The following is a 23159-nucleotide window of genomic DNA, read 5'->3' on the forward strand; positions in this document are numbered from 1 at the left end:
CCAGATCTTTCCCTTGCGCTTCACCATTGGATTTCCTTGCAGGCAAGGATTGCACTCGAGTTCTGTGTCTGCTCTCGGCATCATCTTAGCTCCTGTCCCTCGTGAGTGTCCCCGTTTTAAATCCAGCTCTATATTCACTAGTCTTAATTGTATTAAATGCCACCAGCCGGATTGAGAGGTTATCTTTATTTTAAAACGGATCTTGATATGTTGGCCATGAATGTTACATCTTGAGCTCCAGAAGGAAGCCCTCATTGGCACAGTGTAAGTATTGAGATCGTAGCCAACGACTTCTGCAGCAGATTTTTCAAAATCTGTAGCATCTATGTGTCTCATTTGAATACATTTAAATGGATCCTCTAATACTGTTAATGTGTTTTACTTTCTGGAAATAAAGCTCGTTTCTGGCATTTCTTGTGTGTTTGGTTAATTGGTTTGAATTTTTTTTTTTTGGGGGGGGGGGGGGGGTCTTAATAATACTTTACTACACTGTGTCCTGAAAAAAATGGGACCCCTTACATTGTTTCAAAATACTTTGCAATTGTTACGCATTTAGTATGACCTTTGGAAATACATTAGTCCTATCTTTATTAGGAAACTCCCTTAGTAAACGCTTTGTGCCTTATGTCTTTTTTTGTCGGAAAAATTTAATTGCAACTTTATCTTCGATAACGCTGTTTTGCTAAAATGGATCTTAATGATCACTTTCTGAATGATGTCATTTTGAAAGCAGGGATCATCCAGTTTTTACAGCATCTTGCAGTATCATCGGTCAATAATAGTAATAATTTTTTTAAATAGTACATTTGTTTTTGGGTTATTTGGAAAAATGTTGGGGATCCAGTTTTTTCCGGACACCGTATGTATGATTTTGATGTACCACTCTTCACTGATAATTTAGATGTCTCTAAGATTTTGGATTTATCTCAGAATTTGATTACTAAGAGACAGGGGTGTAGCCAGACCTTTTGGTGGGAGGGGGCCACAGCCCGAGGTGAGGGGGGGGGGGGGACACATTTTGGTCTGCTGCCCTGCTGCTTCCCCAGTTGCTAACTAAAGCAACTGGGAGGAGTGGCCTAGTGGTTAGGGTGGTGGACTCTGGTCCTGGGGAACTGATTTCAATTCCCACTTCAGGCACAGGCAGCTCCTTGTGACTCTGGGCAAGTCACTTAACCCTCCATTGCCCCATGTAAGCCGCATTGAGCCTGCCATGAGTGGGAAAGCGCGGGGTACAAATGTAACAACAACAAAAAAAAACAAACAAAAAAAAGCTGCAGCAAATACCTTGGCTGGCGGGGGTCCCCAACCCCCGCCGGCTGAAGCCTTCTCCAGCGCTGGTCTCTGGCGCTGCAGTGTTTACTGCCCTGCTTTCTCTTCCTCCTCATGTCCTGCACACTACCTGTAGTGAAACTGAGCATGTTCAATTTCACTAAAAGGAGCATGCAGGACGTGATGGGGAAGAGAGAGCAGGTCAGTAAACTCAGTGGTGCTGGAGAAGGCTTCAGCTGGCAGGGGTTGGGAACTCCTGCCAGCGAAACCAGGGGCCCAGAGGAAATTGGGGGGGGGGGGCAGGCCCCTGTGGCCCCATGTAGCTACACCACTGCTAAGAGGCTAAGAGATCAACTTTGATTGTAGTATTGTAGACTGAAGAGTTAAAAATGGTTGTACTAAAGTCTTATTTTCCTAAGAAGCAGGATTCCTTTCTAGGTAGTTACAATGTTCCATGATGTAGCCAGAGCAACTCAATTAAGAAGGAAAGGTTTCCTTCAGTTAAAGCCTAAGACATTGGCTGTGAGGGCTTCCTTTTTGCTTAAGTATCCATGTAAATGTAGGTCACTTATGGGAACAACTGGTATGTTGTTTTTAGATTCTGTTCAGCTTGAGAATTTCTTAAAAGATAAACCTGTTGCATAACATGTTGATAACACTTAGTTCTGCTTTCTGTTTCCCTCCCCCCCCCCCTTAGTTATAGTGGCTTTGGAATAGAAAAATGGGTTCTGATATAATGCGATTGTGTCCAGTTCCTGTTGTTGCTGTTAGCTTTAAAAAAAAAAAAAATTCAGTAGGAAATGGTTCCTCCATGATGTGGATTTGATACTACTAAATTGTGATTTTATGTTAATTTTCTTATAGTATTTTCTTTATGTATTGTGGATTGCATTACATTTAAAAGTTGAGACTTCAAAAATAAAGGGCCCTGTTTACAAAGGCGTGCTAGCATTTTTAGTGTGCACAAACCACGTAGACACCCAGAGGAATATTATGAACATCTACATGGCTAGCGTGCGCAATAAACACTAGTGCGCCTTGTAAACAGGATCCAGAGGGCAGACTGCAGGTATCAGAAACATCTTCATCCTCATAGGCAGGGCTTTTTGTGAGCAGGACTAAGACCCAGAAGGAAGCCAAAGCAACCGCGGTAATGAGGCACTCCACCCCACCTCTTAAAAAAACAAACCAAATAACGCTGCTGTAGGTGATCGTCTGGTTCACCTGGTGATACAGATGGCGCTATGGGTTGGAAGTCAACCTCACTGGCCAAGTTTATTTATTTTCAAAATTTCTATTCCGCACTATCTTTGGGATTCTAAGCGGATTACAACTCATCATTCACAATCTGATACATCAAATAGTAGTTCTGCAGTATTTCTGTAAGTTGTGAGAATTATCAGGATTTTTTTCCTGTGTTTGTGTTGTAGGCTTTCTTTTGCCAGACTTCTTGGCGCACCTTGGATTTTTAACTCTTTTAATAGTAACCAAAGCAGATGAGTTGAGCTTTTGCTGTCCTTGCTTTCCCATTCTATACATTTTTTTCTAACACAAGGAAGAAGACTGACTTTGGTGGCATTTAGAAACTTTTACCTAATTTTAAAATAAATCACTTTTAGTCAAAACGGATTTAATCATTTTGGCTGTAGTCCTCTCCAATTTCCTTAATTCTGGGTCTGTGCAATGAGACCACATGGACTTCCATGCTAAACCAGAAATGCACAGCTTTGTTAATTAGATCATTTGGGGGCTAATGTAATAAGCCTTGCCAGCACATGGTTTCTTTACACACACGTTTTATATTTAAATCTTTTTTTTTTTATTGAAAAATGCAGTTGAAATTGTAACAGTCAAAATCTCCATAACATCAATCTTTTATCAGTAATAAACAAACCAATAACAGTAACCTTTAAACTCCCCCCAGCCCTAAATCCTCTCCCCACCTTCATTCCCCAGAACAGGTTGCTTGGTGTATCAGTTCAGAATTCTGCTGCTGGCTGGAGTGTCACCCAGAACCAAACTCTCTGGAAGTGCTCCCCCTGAATAGAGGCAATATCTGAAATATCTAATCTCTCAACTGAAAGTAAAAAAAATAATTTGTGATCTTCACACGTCTCCAAGGTCGGCGTGGTGGGTGTTCTCCAGTATATCAATATCACCTGCTGTCCCATCAGCACCAAACAGGCTAGGAATCCCTGTAACCCCTGTGGGGTCGGCTTGGACAGTCCATATTTTGCAAACCACCACAAGGGATGTATAGAAAACCGTCAGCCCCACTGTGCTGCTGTTTGTCTTAAAATATGCACCGTTGAACAGCTCCAAAAAATGTGGTCATGGGTCGACTGCATTTGGGGCAGACTCCCGTCTCCATGCTGTTCCAGTGTCTTGCTCTTGCAGGTGAAATATATAAGCATAACACAAATTTATATTGTAATTCCCATAGAATAGTGCTACTGAAGTGACACTGTGTACTTGCTACAGAGGTGCGAAGCTGGGATCCAGTTAGCTCAATAGATAAGCCTGCCGACCATACATGTGCCACTACCTCAAAGTCTAAATCGCCCGTCATATACTGTAGATATTTGTGATGATAGGACAGTGACACTCTGTTCTGCGAACCCAACGTCAGCGCCTCTGAATGAGTGTCCTGAACATCCTCACAAGTCTTGCTAGAGGAGACTGTGCACATAATGACAAAGCTGGAAGTACGCAAAGTAGTCTGTTTTAGGTAGATTGAAAGTTGCCTGTTAATCCAAGAATGGTTTGACTTTCCCTTCTTCTGAGAACACATGATAAAGAAACTTGATTCCCACTGTCTGCCAGCGAGCAAAAGCTGTAGAGTCTGTCCCTGGTGGGAAATCAGGGTTGTTTTTGAGGGAGAGCAATGGTGTCACTGCAGGTGAGAAATGATGCCTCCAACACAGCCAACGCCAAACAGGTCGCAGAAATATATTGTGAGACAGGTTGCATGGTGCCTGTCCTTGAACGGTAAGAATGTCCCAACTAGAATGATTTGCCCAAAATACAGTAGTTTCCCGTGGGGTAACTGAAAATCTGAGATTCTCCAATACCAATTGTTTAAGTGTCTCATTGAACAGGCCACTTGTAAGATAATGCAGGTAAACCAAATCCAATCCCCCATGATCTCGTGGCTTCTGCAGTACAGATATTGGAAGCCGAGCTGTCTGTCCTAGCCACAAGTAAGTCTGCAGCTCTCTATGCAGCAGTCACTCATCTTTAGTTTTTAAATACAGAGGTAATGATTGAAACACAAAGAGTCACTGTGGAACTATTATCATGTTAAACAGATTAATATGGCCTAACAACGAGAGGGGATAGGAGCGCTAGAGATCCAGTGTGCCACACAGTAGGGAAAGCAATGGGTGTACATTCAATGCATAGAGCTTAGACAGATCTGTTGGAATCATCACTCCAAAGTATTTAATGTGGTCTACTGCCCAAGACAGAGGAAAAACTCCCTTCTAATGTAAGCGTATATTGAGGTGCATGGGGAGAGCCTGGGACTTAGATAAATTTAAACAGAACCCAGATAGGGCTCCATAACCTTCAAGAGTTCATAGTAAAGCTGGAAGCGAAGTCTGAGGTTCTGAAACAGTAACCAGCAGATCATCTGCAAAAGCTAGTGCTTTAAAAATTGCACCCTGGATCTCTTTTCCCCTTATTGCGTTCTTGCTCTGCAATGTACATAACAGGGATTCCAAAGATAGTAAAAAGAGCAGTGGTGACATGGGGCAGCCCTACTGGGCTCTCCGGCAGATGGAAAAGGCCTCTGTGCTCACTCCATTGACCAGCAGAGATGCACCCAGATCGGAGTAGAGGGTTGTTATGGCTTGGTAAAACCAGTGGGAAATTTCCACATATTTTAAAGTCTCCCATAAAAAGGGCCACTCCACTCTGTCAGAGGCACGCTCTGCATCCAAACGTCAAAAGTAGAGGCACCCTCTTCCAACCCCCCATACGCCATTGCCAGCAATAGTCTGCATACATAGATTACTGATTGGCGGCCTCTCACAAATCTCACCTGATCTGAATGTATTATATCCGGCAGAGCCCCAGCCAAGCGATCTACCATACATGGTGCAACACAGAAGAAACTCATACTCCAGCAGCAGATGCAGCAGCGGCTGCAAGAGAAGGATACTTTTTAAAATTTTTAAAGGGCTATAGGAATCCCAGGTGCCAGAAGAAAAATTCTAGTCAGGCACTTAGGATTTTTCCAGCCCTGTTGTATGATTGATTTTTTTTTCAGCACTTGATATACCGCAAGTGATTCCTGAGGCGACTATGCGGTTTACAATTTCTATTACAGGTACTTTGCACTGTCCCTAATGGGATGGTATTTAAATTACTGCAGTCTAGCCACGGCACCTTCCCCTTAACTCTGCATTTGGCAATATGATCACCCTCAGCTCCCCTACAATTTATAACCCATCCCCCCTCTGCAAAGCTAGGAAAACGCTGCAGGTTCTTCATGCTTTCACAAAATAGAAAAAAAGCATGAGATTTTCACTAATGTTAGCCACAGAAGAAAATGCTAACATTTTTCTCTTCTTTAGACCACATGTTAAAGCCCCAGCATTAGAAAACTATAACTTGGTCTTTAGGTCATCTGTGCCAACTGTGCCAATGGCTAGTGGGGGGCAGGAGCAATACAGAATCCTATCTCAAAATGACTTCTGTGACCTCCAGTGTCAGCCTCGTGAGTTGCTGGAGATCCTGGAAGCCATTTTGATGCAGGAGCAAGTGAGGATCACTCCTGCCTCCACTAGCCACCAGTAACACGGTAGGCTGATGAATGGGTCCAGGAGGGTCATTTTCTGGTTGGAGGGAGAGGGAGTGGGTGCTGCTCAGTACAACTTTAGCCAAAGATGCACCAGCTGAATGCAAATTTTGGGCTGGTTTCAGTGTAAAGCTGAAATGTGGTCAGTCTCTACCTAGGGATTCCACAGCCAGTCAGATTTTCAGTTTATCCACAATGAAAACACAAGAACTAAATTTATATACATTGGAAACCCAATACTTGCAAATTTTCATGCATATTCATTGCAGATATAGTGAAAAATTGACTGGCTGTGGGATTCCAGTAGAAGTTTGGGCAGCCCTGCCTTAGGCACCAATGGGCAGTCTTGAAGTACTTAGATCAGTGGTTCCCAAACCTGACCTGGGAAACCCCAGCCAGTGAGGTTTTCCATAATGAATATATATGAGATGGATTTGCATACACTGCCTCCTTGATATGCAAATCTAATCAATATGCATTGTGGATTTCCTGAAAACCTTGGCTGGTTGGGGTTGCCCCAGGACAGGTTTGGGAATCTTAAATGATGGCATTGGCCCCTTTTTTTTCTGATTAATTGAGCATGGAATTGTTGCCCACTAGAGGGCAGCAAGACAGCTTCTATTTCTCTATACCAAGTCAGTCATGTTAATTTTAAACTGTGCAATTTTACTTTTTAGAAAAATATACTGGAAGCTATTTATTTTGCTAATAGCTTGCAAATACAGAACTGTAAAACTTTTTGATTTCCACTCATTCAGATCTCCCTGTGTTCTCACAACTTTTCTGTGCCTCTGTTAGAATCAAAATATTTCTGCAGCCCAGTAAATATGTTTAAAGTGAATAATTATACAGATTAATTGAAAGAGGTCTTCACAGCCCCTTGGGCTGCTTGAGCTTGAGCCATGTGTTGCCCTTCTATAATTTTTCAAATTACCATAGTGTGAAGATCCACTAGCAGTTGAGAATGTTTACAGGTTTGATGGTTTGAAAAGCGATTAAAATGAAAATGGCCAGTTACTACTCAAGTGCTGGCTTCCATTACACAGGTTTTTGCTGCCCATAATGAAAGGAACATAATTTTATTGAAGATGTTACAAATTATTTATAGGCTTTTCTTTAGGAATGATTCATTTCACTTTTAGTCCAGATACCTGAAGTAGACTTTTTATGTTCAATATATTTTATTGTCACTAAGGATTCAATCTGACACACAATACGCATATCAAAAACACAGCTGTCAATTTAGAGCAACTGGGCAGTGACAAACAGTTTTTAGCAAATCCCCCTTCCCCCCCCCCCCCCCACAATGAACAGGACAACACCATAAGCAGAACACCCCCCCCCCCTCCGTTATGCCCCCAGATCCCTTGTCCTTGACAAGATCACTACCCTTCAACACATCCCAAAACCAGCTCCTTCAATTATAGGTCTAGAGTGTTTAGAAAAGCTGAGCGAACTTGCTGCGGAAGGGCATGTAGATTCCGAGTCAACAACTTGGCAAAGCATTTCTGGGCATGCGCACCACCATCCTCCTCTGCGAGGCACTTCATAGGAGTTCATCCGTTTGGTTTTTCCATTGTGTTAATGTTAGTGGGGAAGTGTGGATCCACTGGAGCAATACACAACGTTTTGCTGTGAGGGCAAGTGTGACCTCTACGATACTGGTAGTATCATCCAGAATGTACATCTGTGGTGTTGCCGTCCAGTGCCAACAGTATAACTGCCTAAGTTAGTCCCAATGGCGGTGCAAAATGCATGTTTAGGAGGGGCAATCCTAAACACAATGTTGATATGAGGCATTTTGTTGTCCGCATTTATTGCATGCCCCTGATGTGGGAAAACCCATCATTTTAGCAAGTGAAGGAAGGATATATGTGCGCAGCAAAAACTTGTAATGCAATTCCTGTAGCTGAACACTATCCGCTAAATGGGGGCTGTTTTTTAAACTCAGGAGCAAGCGGTCAAGTGTATACCCCCCAAAGTCCCAAGTCCAGTTAGCGAGCACTCTATTAAGGGGAGTGGCCCCAATCAGTTAAAAAAATTTCATAGTATCTGCGCACTAAACTCTTATGCACAGTAGGGATGGGCCAAGCATCATCAAAATCTGATTCTGTAAAGTCAACCAGGCTAGTACGAAGATAACGTTGTAACCAATCTGTAGGGTGCAAATCATGTTTGTTCTTTAAAACATCGCATGACAACATTTTAGGGTTATCCTCCTGTACCACATGTTCTAACAAGAATATACTTCGGGTCTGCCGATACTCAGATAGCAAGACTGCATACCCGGAGGAAATTCCGCATTGCCCCGAAGGGGTAAAAACCAAGAGCAATGGGAATTTAAGCCATATTTTTTGCAGAATAGAGTCCAAGCCCAGCCTTATCTAAGGGATGCTGCTTAATAACAGGAGCCAATTTAGCAGATTTTATATGTAAAATATAGTACAAATTATGTGGGGCTACTAGTTCAGCCTCATAGGCCACATCACAAAATTCGGACGTATAGTACACCCAATCTCTGGCATAGTGCAAGTGATAAGCACCAGAGGTCTGGCAAAACCCAGGCCTCCATCCCTCCACAGTAAGTGGAGCTGGCAGAGAGAGATCCCATAGTCTGCGCACCCTGAAGTAGAATTTTTAAAAACATCTTAAGACTAAAGTGATTGAATTACTAGTATGATTGTGGTTTTTCCTATTCTAGTTGGCATTCTTTTCTTTTCTTTTTTCTTTATTTATTTATGTAAATTAGTCTATTTTATGTAAACTGCTGTTATCTGCAAGCCAGAAATGGCAGTATAACAAGTATAATAAATGTAAACAGAGACTTGGCAAACCTACATTCAGGGCTGCTGTTGGACTTGCTGGGACCCAGGCATAAATTTGGAAGGGGGCTCCAAGCCTGCCTATCAAGGACACTATCAGAGAGGTTGGGGAGGCCATGATAAGTACATAAGTAATGCCATACTGGGAAAAGACCAAGGGTCCATCGAGCCCAGCATCCTGTCCACGACAGCGGCCAATCCAGGCCAAGGGCACCTGGCAAGCTTCCCAAACGTACAAACATTCCATACATGTTATTCCTGGAATTGTGGATTTTGCCAAGTCCGTTTAGTAGCGGTTTATGGACTTGTCCTTTAGGAAACCGTCCAACCCCTTTTTAAACTCTGCTAAGCTAACCGCCTTCACCACTTTCTCCGGCAACGAATTCCAGAGTTTAATTACACGTTGGGTGAAGAAAAATTTTCTCCGATTTGTTTTAAATTTACTACACTGTAGTTTCATCGCATGCCCCCTAGTCCTAGTATTTTTGGAAAGCGTGAACAGACGCTTCACATCCACCTGTTCCACTCCACTCATTATTTTATATACCTCTATCATGTCTCCCCTCAGCCGTCTCTTCTCCAAGCTGTATAGCCCTAGCCTCCTTAGTCTTTCTTCATAGGGAAGTCGTCCCATCCCCGCTATCATTTTAGTCGCCCTTCACTGCACCTTTTCCAATTCTACTATATCTTTCTTGAGATGCGGCGACCAGAATTGAACACAATACTCAAGGTGCGGTCGCACCATGGAGCGATACAACGGCATTATAACATCCTCACACCTGTTTTCCATACTTTTCCTGATAATACCCAACATTCTATTCGCTTTCTTAGCCGCAGCAGCACACTGAGCAGAAGGTTTCAGTGTGTTATCGACGACGACACCCAGATTCCTTTCTTGGTCCGTAACTCCTAACGTGGAACCTTGCATGACGTAGCTATAATTCGGGTTCTTTTTTCCCACATGCATCACCTTGCACTTGCTCACATTAAACATCATCTGCCATTTAGCCGCCCAGTCTCCCAGTCTCGTAAGGTCCTCTTGTAATTTTTCACAATGATGGTATCGGAAGTATCCAATATATCAGAAATATTCAGCAGATCCTTCCAGAAGGATCAGTCTGTGCTCTGTTAATAGTTCAAAGGTAAAAGGCGCTTAATATAGGTGGCAAAACTTGTTCCTCAGTTTTAAAACTTCAATCAGGTTTTTGCAAAGAAGCTTAGGGGAGATTAAGTAGGAAAGCCAGTGCTGGTCTAACTTCTATGGTCTGTTCCCTGATGGAGGCAGAATTAGATTTGGATGGGCCAGATTGAAGCTTTTCGGGGGTTTTGGCAACAACTTCAGAAATTTAAGAACAAGGCCAGTGCCGAGCAGACTTCTATGGTCTGTGCCCTAAAAATGGCAATATGTAATGAGTTTATCTTGTTGAGTAGACTGGATGGACTGTACAAGTCTTTATCTGCTGACATCTACTATGTTACTATGTTGCAAAACAACTGTTTAGATGATCTAAAAGGAACTCCTGGAAAATTGATTAAACATGAATTTGTTGCCCTAGCTTCAATCACCCAAGGCTTCAACTTTTATTCGCAGTACTGTTGAGGTTTGCCTAGATGAAATCTTTCCTTCAGTCTTGGCAATAGAAGATTTTACATTTGGTTTTTTTAATTTTATCTTTATTGAATTTTAATTTTTACAAAGAGTAAACTTTGAACAGATATACCAAGAAGATTTTACATTTGTAAGTTCTGATGCCATAGAGTTAAGTTTAAGTTGATACTGTTCTATCTTCATCCATTCACATGAGGTACTAAGACCTGTCACAAGTCATGAACAGCTTGCCAGGTTCCCTCTACTGTGAAAGATTCAGATCAGCATGGAGAAAAAAAAACTAAAGATAACTGGTCTGAGGACCTTGCAGGAAGATTCATCCGCTCTGACCTAGTCAAAGCCACTGCTTCACTGATTGTCAGGGCTAGTACAGCCCCCTCATGCTCTCCCAATTGCCACTGCTGACAGTACTGCGTGACGTACAGTTGCATGTTTCTATCGCAAGACTTTTCAAAGGTCTTTTTTAAAGACCATTTCGGTTTTCCATTGTGGAAGTTGACTTACTTTGTTTTACACACCATCGGGACTCCTGAGGCAGGCCTGTGTCCGAAACACAGATCTGTGTTGAGTCTGAAATAAAATATTTCTGTATATGATCCAGCTGTCCCAGTCTCTGAAGTCATTGGTCCATTTCCCACTTTCCCCTCATACTCCCAACAGTACAGCATTCCCAACCATTGGCTGTGACTTTGATACAACATGGGCCACTGTGATCATCACATATTGATCTGGAGTAACCCTGATGCCTTCCATGAGTGTCTTCACAGCGTCTGTGGGACTAGATAACACTGGCTGCAATGGGCAAAGCTGCTGTTCCAGAAGTAAAGCATCCGAACAAAGGGAATCTGGCAGTCCTTTTGTTTACGCTTCAGCTCTCAAGTGCTCCAGTCCAGTGAGATTCACAAGCCGCCTTCATTCAACATATTGGTCCGTAGGGCCAGCTGAGGCACTCGTTGAAGGTTTGAAGGGATAAACTTGCATTGTTCTTTTATGCTTCCCCATAAGAAAAATTAGCAGGATGAGAGTGCAGGTAATGGTGCCTCCACTCAGTCGCCATGGTGAAGCTATAGTTTTTAATTTTATTAAAGCAAAGAAATGCACAGAAATACAAATGTCTCGGCAAAGACACACACAACAATACAAATGTCTTGGCAACAATAGGGCATCAAAATTTTAAATCCGTCCATGTACATCCTACCCCACCACCCCAGTACCCACCTGAACCCTCCTGCCCCATGCACAGAAGTATTTATTCCTAATCATAGTATCCAGGATGTCAGTTTCTGCCAATATCATTTAAATTGAGACTCCAAGTTCTCAATGGAAACACTTATGTGTGTGGCTCCCAGGCTTGCAAGAAACACCTCCTTTGCTTGGAGTGCGGCTCTAGCAGCATGAGCTGATGAAGCCTATTTCTTTAGAACCAATGCGACAGTGGGTCAGTACCTATCCAGTGACACAGCTTTGTATGGCAGAAACCGAGGATCTGTCCCCTGAATCCCCCATTAAATCAATTTTCCTGAATATTAACCCCATGGAGTCCTCATGGAGTTGCTGACCCAGTATTGACCTTAGATAATGAAATGTGTCTGCCCAAAACAAACGTATCTCCAGGCAGTTCCAAAGAGCATGAAAATAGGCATTGGCGCCCTGTTGATACTTTAGACGTATTGAGGACTGGGTAATCTCTGTCTTAACTGCCTGTGTTTGGGAACAGTAGGCTCTATGTATTATACACAGTCCTAAAGATTTGTCTAAGAAAGTACCTAACATTAAGAGCATGGACTCCTTGGATCTGCTACCTGCTTAGGAGTTGATCAAAATCTTTTGGGAGGAACGACTTGATACAAAGCCTTGTGGTAGAAGGAAACCAATCCCCGATCCAGTTGTTCAGAACCCAGGAGTTCTTCCAGATGAGTCTTTGTGCATGCCCAAATGGCCGAAGCTGTAATTTAAAAACTCATGTTCCCTTTGTCTAACTGTACATTATGTTTAAAGATCAGAAACCATTCAGTGTGATATATATGCAGTAATAAGGGAACTCAGGAATCACATCATTGTATATGGGTCTCTTGTTACTAGCAGGGGGAAATATTAAGTTGCATTTCAGAAACTGCTGATCTCTTCATTTTCTGAGCCCTAGAGGTTTGAAATATAAAATAAATATACTAACTTGTGCCTAATGCAGCCTAAAATCATGAACCACGGGATGTGCTCAGGCCAAATAAGCGTGCAGTAGCCGTGAGCTAAAAATATTTTAAAAATTTGATGGGGCATAGAGTGGGCACTGCTGTGCTAATCAGTGTAGCTACATTAATTACCATGCGCTAACTGGTTAGCGCAGGAATACTGAGTGAGCTCTTCCTACCTACAAAAATGGTAGTGGTAAGTTCTCGCACAATATAATTTTCGTAATGGCAACATTAGCACATGGACATTAATACAAAATATACAAAGGCCATTTTTTATGGCTGCTGCAAAAATAGCTTTAGCGCACAGGAAAAACTTGCGTAAGGGTGCGCTAAAGCCACTTTTTGCCGCAGCTTAGTAAAAGGGCCCCTTTGTTTTCCCATATCAAGCAGCCAAAGAATGGAATAATGTACCAACAGAAGATTTATGGCCTTCTGAAAGCAGTTGAAGACATATCTGTTCCGAACGTTTGTGGGATGTCGGAGGGCAAGTATCACAATAGGTGAGATGTCTCGGTAACAGGTAATCTAGTTAGCTTTTACATTGTGTGCAATTCCTAGAAGTGACTAGTTCCTCTTACTGTGTTGCACATAGAAATGATTTTTTGTAATTGTGTGATCCCGGCAACACAACACAAGTAAAGCACGTAATGACCATAACACAACTCTTCCGCTGACTGTTCCAAATGAACTTCTTATTACCACAATACCACTTTGTATTTGTTCACACCGGAGTCTGCAAACGCACCTCCGGTACTATGTAAGCCACATTGAGCCTGCAAATAGGTGGGAAAATGTGGGATACAAATGTGACAAATAAAAAAAATGTATATTATATTGTATTAGTGCATTATCCTTTGAAATGGGCTTTTATTAAACTGTCCACTCTGTAGGCCAGTAAATAGTTTGGAACTACACACACAGTTCTGAATTTTCAAAAGTTTGGAGAGATATATATAAACGTTGTTTCAACTGTATGTGACACAAGAACAATAACCTATTCTATTCTGTACTATGGTTTATATTCCACCTTATTTCCTATTGCATTCAAGGCAGATTATAGCATAAGAAATTTTCAACAAAATGAAGAATTGATGCAATTTATAATTCAACAAAACTGTATAAATTAAAAGCTGCTGTCTTTTTTTAAAGTAGAAAAAATAGGTCTTTAAAGCTTTTTGAAAAGGAAAGTAAAATGGAATTTGTCTGATCTGAGGTGGAACATGTTCTAGATTTTTACACATCGATAAGAGAATGAATATTCTTATATATATTTTTTTTGTTGTTGTTGTTTTTTACAGAAGGTTAACCTAGCTTTAAAGTTGATGTTATGGAATGCGAGTTTGAATGACTTCTAAACAAATTTAAAGCCTGTGTTAATCCAGTTGAGCTCAGACCATATAAAGATTTGAGGGGTCCTTTTACAAAGGCACGCTAGCGTTTTTAAGCTTGCTTTACAAATAAACATGTGCTAGAAGGTAGAGATGCCCATATATTCCTACAGGCATCTCTAGTGTTTATCGCGTATTTATAAAAGGACCCCTAAATGCCATCTTGAATTTAATTCTCAAATTGATAGGTAGCCAATGTAAGCTTCTCAATAAAGGAGAAGCTTTCTCAAATTTTCCCACTCCAAAAATTAATCTAGCAGATGTAATTTGTAATAGCTGCAATCTTTGTAGCAATCTTAGTGAAATACCACAGTATTAGGAGTTACAATAATCAAATTGAAGTAGTAGGATTGATTGAGCTACATGTCTGAAGTTTTCAGGCTGTAGAATTAAGTGTATGACTCGAAGCTGTCGTAATCTGAAAGTTTTTTTGATCAGATCATTTATTTGACCATCAGATGCAAGCTTCAAGTCCAAAATAATACCTACCGTGTTTCCCCGAAAATAAGACACTGTCTTATATTAATTTTTGCTCCCCAAGACCCGCTAGGTCTTATTTTCAGGGGAGGCCTTATTTTTTGGGGAAACATCAGGTCGCCTCCCCACCTGAGGTCGCCCCCCCACCCTCGATCGCCGCCCCCCCTCGATCGCCGGCTCCCCCCGCCCTCAGTCGCTTCCGGAACTAACCTTTTAAACGCTTCCTTTCACCATTCATCTTCGCACTCGCAGCAGGGCAGGCCACTCCTTCCTTCCGTGTCCCGCCCTCGCCTGACGTAACGTAACGTCAGGCGAGGGTGGGACACGGAAGGAAGGAGTGGCCTGCCCTGCTGCTTGTGGCGAGTGCGAAGGTGAAAGGAAGCGTTTAAGAGGTTAGTTCTGGGAGTGACTGAGGGCGGGGGGAGCCGCCGATCTCGGGTGGGGGGGGGGGGTGACCCCGATGTTTCCCCGAAAAATAAGGCCTCCCCTGCTAGGTCTTATTTTCGGGGGAGGCCTTATATTTTCAAATTGCAGCAAGACCTCTACTAGGTCTTATTTTCGGAGGATGTCCTATTTTCGGGGAAACAGGGTAATACCCTCAATTTATTTTCAATTCATAGAGTTTCTCTGGAAGATATGACTGTCTCTTTCCCATTAATAGATTCAAAATTTCCAAATCAAATTATTCTTGTGTTTTGTCTATTTAATTTAAGAAAATTATTATTGGACCAGTTATCGACCAATAAAATATTATTTTTTATTCCTTGAATAGTTTTGTCAATTCAATATCCAGTCCTAAATTACAAGTATAATGCACAAGTCCTGGGCTTAGTGAATGCACGCTTTTACTTAGAAACTGGCCAGGCCTACGGAATGGGAAGAGTGCTTATGCTTTTTCACCAGTGCAGGCAGTTCTATAATGAACTGAGAGCCTTCGATATAATTTGGGAATATAATACCCTTTATAAGTAAAACAGTATGCAGACAATTAGAATGTGTTTATAGGATTGTTTTTAGATATGTTTTATAATTGTATTTTTATTGATTTTAATTTGAAAACTGCCTCTTGGAAGTAGGTGGGATATCATGAAATTCCTTTTTGTTGGTTTAGTGCTATAAACTGATCTGTAGGATGGTGGAATGAAATGGATTACAATGCTGATCTCGGCCTTCCCCTACCCTGTCCCAGTGCTCTTCTGTATTTCAGCAGAGTCTGTGTGTCTGGATACTGATAATCTAACACAGGTATAGAAAGGATGTATTGCAATGGTTATCTTTGTTTGTCTCTGCCATGGGATGCTGATAACTATAGTAATAAAGATGAATAAAAAAAAAAAAATTCAAAGTGATTCCTTTTTTTGACCTGAATACATTTTTGACTAGCTAAAACCCCTTTCCTTAGGTCAAGACAGAATGAGCAAAAGATGGCAATGGTTGAATATTTAAAACGAATCTTAAAAGCATTCCAGTGATGGTCTCAAGGGAGGAAGGGAGGGGGAGAGGAGGGAGAGAGAGATGGCTGGTCTGACATGTGACGGGCAGCAGAATTTGATAGTTTATAATGTGTTAGAAACTCCAGATCTTAAGTCTTGTTAGGGAGTGGAGCTTCATTAGGTCATGGTGGTCGGGAGCCATTAGTCTTGGATTGTGTGTTAAATGAAGTGTGTGTAAAGGAATACACAGTAAACACATGATCACACATTAGGAAAACCTGTAGATGATTTGTAGACAGATATTAATAAAATATGCTGATATCTAGTATGCTTTGTTAAACAGGTATTGAATAACAGCTCCATTTTCAAATTCTTGACCGTTGATTCAGATTTTTACATACAGTTTCTACGACGTTTCCTGAGCCTGCTGGTTTCTGGTTGGCACTACTGTGTGTTAATGATTGCAACGCGCTAATTACCGGTGTTTGGGAGCCAGGCCTTCAGTGTGTGTGTTAACTGAATTTGTGCAGTATCGGACCGTGCACTAATGTTCCACTGTAGTTTTAGACTATCTGCTCACTTTAAACTTTGGAAGCAGAGCTGGTGAACGTAATGGCTGTGAATTTAAACTATAAGCCATCAACATGTTCGTTGAAACGCCAAACCAGATTCTGGTCAGATACAGAAGCATTAACTCAACTTCTTTCCTTGCAAGCGTTCTAGTCGGAATCATTTGCAATACATGCAGTGTCTCCTTTTAACACTTCTTTGGCAAAAAAGGCCACTTAGTCTTCTCACTTTTTATTTATTTATTGGGATTTATTAACCACCTGTATGAAGAGATTAACCAAAGACGGTGTACAGCAGGTAGAGCTTGACATACAGCTTACAATTCTGTTAAGAGTATAACAATAGTAAAATGTTCAAATATAAGTATAAATACAATCAGTGAGGTCATCTTGGAGATAGCAAATTGAAATCTAATAATAGAACTTGATACATTATTAGAAATATAATTGTTCTACTGTGCAGTTTTAATGTGTATACGTGATCAGTGTAATGTAATTATCACCAACCTCTGACTCGATTCCTCTATTTTTCTACTATCCAATTTCAGCTCTGACTTTTACTTATATTAGGCTTTACATTTTTTGTCCTGGATCTAAAATACTGGTAAATTATAAGTTATATTTATCAGTATTTTAGATCCAGGACAAAAATATAAATAAGTATAAAATGAATCATATAATGTAAGTTTTTATTTTGATGCTGCTCTCTACTTAAGGAGGGATCTCAAAACTGAATACACATCCAAAGCCTACACACATGCTTTTACCTCGCCCCATTTTCTGGGTTAACTTATGCACATATGGGTAGAGTTTCGAAAACATGCATATAAAGTCAAATCTTCCATCCCCCACCCCCCCATATAATAATTTTTAAAACGTTCTTATATACTGTCAAAACAATGAGTTGTAGATGGTTTATGAGACAGTTAATTATATAATAGAATAAGGAACTAATTTACAAGACAATTGCATCAATTGTACAACAGAATAAAGAAATAAAATAGAAAAATTAGATATTTCTTAAATAGCCATGATTTCAATAACTTAAGAAACTTAAAGGAGGGTACAGGAGCAAGACAAAATATAAACGATATTCATGGAAGTGCAGGTAGTGGAATGTTTTAGCATAAACAACTGTCCTCAATGCCAATCATAGAACTGAGCATATTCCAAAATTTGTGTGCTGATTTTTGATCGCTCTGTATTTGATGTTATCACATTTTATACTGGTTCCAGTTTCCTTCCAAAAGGAGTCTCCTCAAAGGTCAAGAGAGCCTTCCCTTGTTCTGGAAACTACGGGGATATAAATAGATGAAAGTTTAATACTTTAGTAAATCCACTAGAGGTCTCTGCCATCCTCCTAAAGCAGAACTTGAGGTCACTACATACATTAGCAGTGTTAAGGGCTGTTAGTAAATGATCTCCTAGGAATCATTTCTTATCTTATAAAGTATGTATAATGATAGGTCCTGTATATCATATGTAAAGTATAAATTATGCTTTTATTTTTTTAAGGGATTTCTGATTGGTTCAAAGCCAGAGAATGCCTGTGAGCCCATAGCTCCTCCACCACTGAAAGACAACTCAACCAGCACTTACATTGTGTTAATCCGAAGACTTGAATGCAACTTTGATGTCAAGGTAGGAATTTTCCATTCAGCTTTAATGCGTAAGATAGTTATGAATGCTGCTATGGGATTAACATGATGTGCCCTCCTTTGGATCCAAGTTAGTGGTTACATATCTGCTGAGTTTTGGTCTGACTGGTCTACAGCAGGAGTTCTCAACCCAGCCTTTCGGACACACCCGGCCTGTCTGGTTTTCAGGACATCCAGAGTGAATATGCATGAGAGAGATTTGCATGCAATGGAGTAAGTGCATGCAAATCTCTCTCATGCATATTCGTTGTGGATATGCTGAAAACCTGAATGGCTGGGTTTGTCCCGAGTACTGGGCTGAGAACTCCTGATCTATAATGAGCTGCTCTTTCCAGCTAGAAAATCCACCTGATCCTTCATTCTCCCTTTTTAAGGCTTAGTAGACAAAATACTTAAATGTTTTTTTTTCCAGAATTCTTGTTGTTGTGGATTATATCATGTGATTTTTCTATTGGTTAAACAGAGTTTTCCCATCATTATACATTTTAGACATTCTGCTATATAAGCATTGAAATAGTGGGTTGTTTCACTAATCTACACAACATACTGTACACTTTCAATATGGAAGGAACAATTGTTTCAGTCATCCACAGCAGTTACAAAGTCTTTCTCTGTATATTGAAAAGAGAAGCCTGATCACAGTGGTCTGTATCGTGGTAATGGCATGAGTAGACTACTGTAGATTGAGTTTGCACCAGCGCCAACTAATTCAGAATGCTGCAGCAGTAGTGATAGAGAGCTGCAAGTGGCACGATCGCATTACACCCTGCCTGAAAAAACTGCACTGGCTTATCAGTATCTTACAGAGCCAGATTTAAAATGCTATCTTTGATAAAATTGACTAGAGTACCTAAAGAATAAGTTAGTCCTCTACACACCTTTGAGGCCTCTAAGGTCATCTCAAGAATAATCACTGTATGTATTCTCGTACTGTCTATATGTACCCAGTGAGCCTTCTCAGGAGTAGCCTCAACATTCTGGAGCTCGCTCCCAGAGGGGTTATGTCTAACTCGAGACTACCTCCACTTTGGAAAGCAGGTGAAAGCTTGGCTCTTCTCCCAGGCCTTTTAATACATGTGGTGACTGACTATCCACTCACTCAGCACCTGGACTAACTTGCTGCACACCTTGCAACTTAGATCAGTTCCTCATATCTTATTCAACTGTACATATAATTTGCCTTCAGTGAAGCCATGTACAACATACAATGACAAAAAATAGTCTTCTCCAAAAAAAATCTACTCAAATTGATAACAGAAGGTCTGGGGGAAAATACATGTCCAAAACGCTTCAAAAATCTCAGTCAATTTTTATATTTTTGTGTAGACAGGAGGAAAATACCTCAGAAAGCATCTTTGTGATTTCTGAGATCTTTTCCTCCTGTCTACACAAAAATATACAAATTGACTGAGTTTTGACGTATATTTTTTTCCAGCCTTCAGTGAAGCCACCTATCTATTTATCCTCCCTTCTATATCAATTACGGTTGTCCGTTTGGCTACTAAAGATGATCCATTGTATTGTACGAACAGCGTTGACATCATATCTGTGTTGTTTGGATAGAAACGTAGAAAAATGCAGGAGATAAAGAGTATATGGCCTATCCAGTCTGCCCATCCATGCTATCTACTCTCCCTATCACTCCTTTAGAGATGTTATGTACTTGTCCCAAACTCTCTTCAATTCAGATACTGTTTTCGTCTTCTCCACTTCCACTGGGAGGTCATTCAACGAATTCACCACCTCTATCCCTTTCACCTTCATTCTATGCTCCCCCGCTCCAGAGCCGCCTTTCAGTTGAACGAGACTTGCCTCCTGTGCTTGTATGTTGTGTAGGTATTTAAATGTCTCTATCATATCGTCCCTCTCCCGCTTTTCTTCCAATATTGAGATCTTTATCTTTCCCATATGCTTTTATGACGACCACTGACCATTTTAGTAGCCGCCCTCTGGACAGACTACTTCCTGTTTAAATCTTTTTGAAGGTGCGGTCGCCAGAATTGCTCCCAGTATTCTAAATGAAGTCTCACCAGAATCTTATACAGGGGCATCATCACCTCTTTATTCCTGCTAGCCATTCCTCTCCCTATGCACCCAAGCATCCTACTAGCCTTCGCCTTTTCGACCTGTTTGGCCATCTTAAGATCAACACACATGATCACACCTAAGTCCTGCTCCTCTTTCATCCACAAAAGCTCTTCACTCCCAAAACTGTACAGTTCCTCGGGTTTTTTGCAGCCCAAATGCATGACCCTGCATTTTTTTTTAGCATAAATCTTATCTGCCAAATTCCAGACCATTCCTATAGCTTTGCTAAGTCCTTCCTCATGTTTTCCACTCCATCATGGGTGTCTACCCTATTACAGATTTTGGTATAATCTGCAAAAAAGCAAACTTTACCAGATAGCCCTTCAGCAATATCGCTTACGAAAAAGTTAAAAAGAACCAGCCCAAGAACCGGACCTTGCGGCACACCACTGATAATATCCTTTTCCTCAGAATGAGCTCTGTTTACTACTACCCTCTGTCACCTTCCACTAAATCACTTCCTAACCCAGTCAATCACTTTAGGGCCCATACCTAGGGCACTCAGTTTATTTATTAGTCATCTATGCGGAACCGTATCAAAGGCTTTGCTAAAATCTAAATACACCACATTTAGTGGTCTCCCTTGGTCCAACTCTCAGGTCACCCAGTCAGAGAAATATATCAGATTTGTCTGACAAGACCTGCCTCTAGTGAAACCATGTTGCCTTGGGTCCTGTAATCCATTGGATTCCAAAAACTTTACTATTCTCTGCTTAAAAAGTGTTTCCATTAATTTACTTAGAAATCAGACTTAGCGGCCTGTAGTTCCTAACCTCTTCCTTACTTTTGCTGTTGTAGAGGGGGACCACATCTGCTCTGCTCCAGTCCTCTGGAACGAGTCCGAACTCTAGAGAAGCATTGAAAAAGTCAGCCAGCTGATCCACTAGAACTTCCCTAAGTTCCTTCAGTACCTTTTGATCTATGCCATCTGGCCCCATCGCTTTGTCCACCTTTAGTTATAGTTTAGCCAGCTCCTCATGAACACAGTCCTCTGAAAATCATTCAGGGACTACCACCCCTCTGATCTGTGTTTGTCTTCTGCAGTCCTACTCCCGGCCCTTCAGCTGTGAACACAGAACAGAAATATTTGTTAAGCAATTTTGCCTTATCTTTATCAGCTTCTATATATTCCTCCTCTTCACCTATGAGTCTCACAATGCCACTTTTGCACTTCTTCCTATCACTAACGCATCTAAAAAAAATGTCTGCCCCCCCCCCCCCCCTTTAGTAGATTGGCTATTGTTTCTACAATTTGCATCTTTGCTTTCCTGACTACTCTATTAGCTTCTCTTAGCTTTTCCAGATATTGTCGCCTGTCTTCCTCTTTTCTGCGATCTCTTGTAGTTTATGAAGTTAACCTCTTTTTTTCCTTACCTTTTCAGCTACTCCTTTTGAGAACCAGAGCAGCTTTCTTTTCCTCTTACTTTTTACTTTCCTTACAAAAAGGTTTGTTGCCCCTAGAATCCTTTCAGTTCTGCCTACTGCTTTCCAACGTCTTCCAGATGTTCCCATCCAGACAGCGATTCCTTGATGTAATCACCTGTCTGAATAAAGTTAGTTTTTTTTTCTTTTCTATCTTTATTTGCATCTATACCTCATACATAGAATAAACAAGGACAAAACAGTCCACATCAATGAGGAGCAAAAGGAGAAATAAAAGAAGAAACTAATAAAAGTTAAAGAAAATCAACCAGATATCTTGGGGCCTCTCTTACCAAACTGCGCTAGTGATCTTGGTGTGGCAATGCCGAGAAAGCCCATTGCCGTGCGGGAATTGCTATTGTGGTTTGGTAAAAGAGGCTCTTAATCCAGGACTATCAAATCCACAAAACTTAGGTTAAAAAGTTAGGTTTTTTTGAAGTTTAGAATCTTCACTTTTGAATGAACCCTCTCCATGCCTATCTTAATATTAAACCACACCATCTGGTGATCATTGGATGATCAACTGCTATAACATCAGAAACGCTCTCCTTATTAGTAAGTACTAAGTTCAGTTCTTTGTGTCTATTAGGTGTTTGTTTATTTATTTAAAATGTATATTCCACCTACAACTAAGCGGGTTACAATAGCACATACATAATCAAGTTTAAACAAATAAAACTCAAATTACAAATCACACAAATAATACTAAAATTAAAATAACAAAATTTAACATATTAACCCCATGCTTATACACACAAATGTTGTGCTGCTACAATATGCAGAATGTAACATATTAGCTCCATGTCTGCACACACAAATGTCTTCAACTACTATTACACAATCTGATAACTCCAGGTAATGCATTTGTATTGTGCTGACATCATATCATAGCTATGTTATGTGAATGTTCTTCCATGCTGCCTTTTATGGTATCACTCATACTTTCCTGTCATTTATCATATTATATGATTGTTCTACAGTGCTGTTCAGTGTTTATATTTCTGATACTGTATCGTGTTAGTCCTATTACTAGGTTTCAATTTGCCATTGGGTCATTTTACTGTTATGTTTACAAAAATTAAAAGTTTTATGTTAAACTGCTGTACACCGCCTTGAATGAATGTCTTCATAAAGGTGGTTAATAAATCCTAATAAGCAAATGCACAATAAGAAAAATATTCAAAAGTAATTAAGAACAGGAAGCCAAAATGTCTTTCTGCAGTTCTCTTTCTGATTATGTGAGAGTAAAGGGCAGTGGAAATTTCCAGTTTCCCAATTCCTTTTGTCTGTGCTCTGAACTTTTTTGTTAATTGTAACTTTAATCCATAGTAGGGGTCCAGTTCCTAAACTAATCTTCCATAGGAGTATTCTTCCCACTGTGCTGTTCTAGCAGACCATACAAAATGTACACAACTTTTGTCCTGCAACCCA

General features: G+C 40.7%; 1 protein-coding gene across 1 annotated transcript in view; it reads left to right on the forward strand.

The window, feature by feature from the left end:
• RNF13 (ring finger protein 13) overlaps positions 1 to 23159 on the forward strand; it is a 173813-nt gene that overhangs the window by 56152 nt on the left and 94502 nt on the right. The window contains exon 4 of the mRNA XM_030216993.1: positions 18076 to 18201. Coding sequence (XP_030072853.1) covers positions 18076 to 18201 — 126 coding nt within the window. The remainder of the gene's footprint in view (positions 1 to 18075; positions 18202 to 23159) is intronic.

The sequence above is a fragment of the Microcaecilia unicolor genome, chromosome 10 (assembly GCF_901765095.1).
Source record: "Microcaecilia unicolor chromosome 10, aMicUni1.1, whole genome shotgun sequence".
NCBI classification, from domain to species: Eukaryota; Metazoa; Chordata; class Amphibia; order Gymnophiona; family Siphonopidae; genus Microcaecilia; species Microcaecilia unicolor.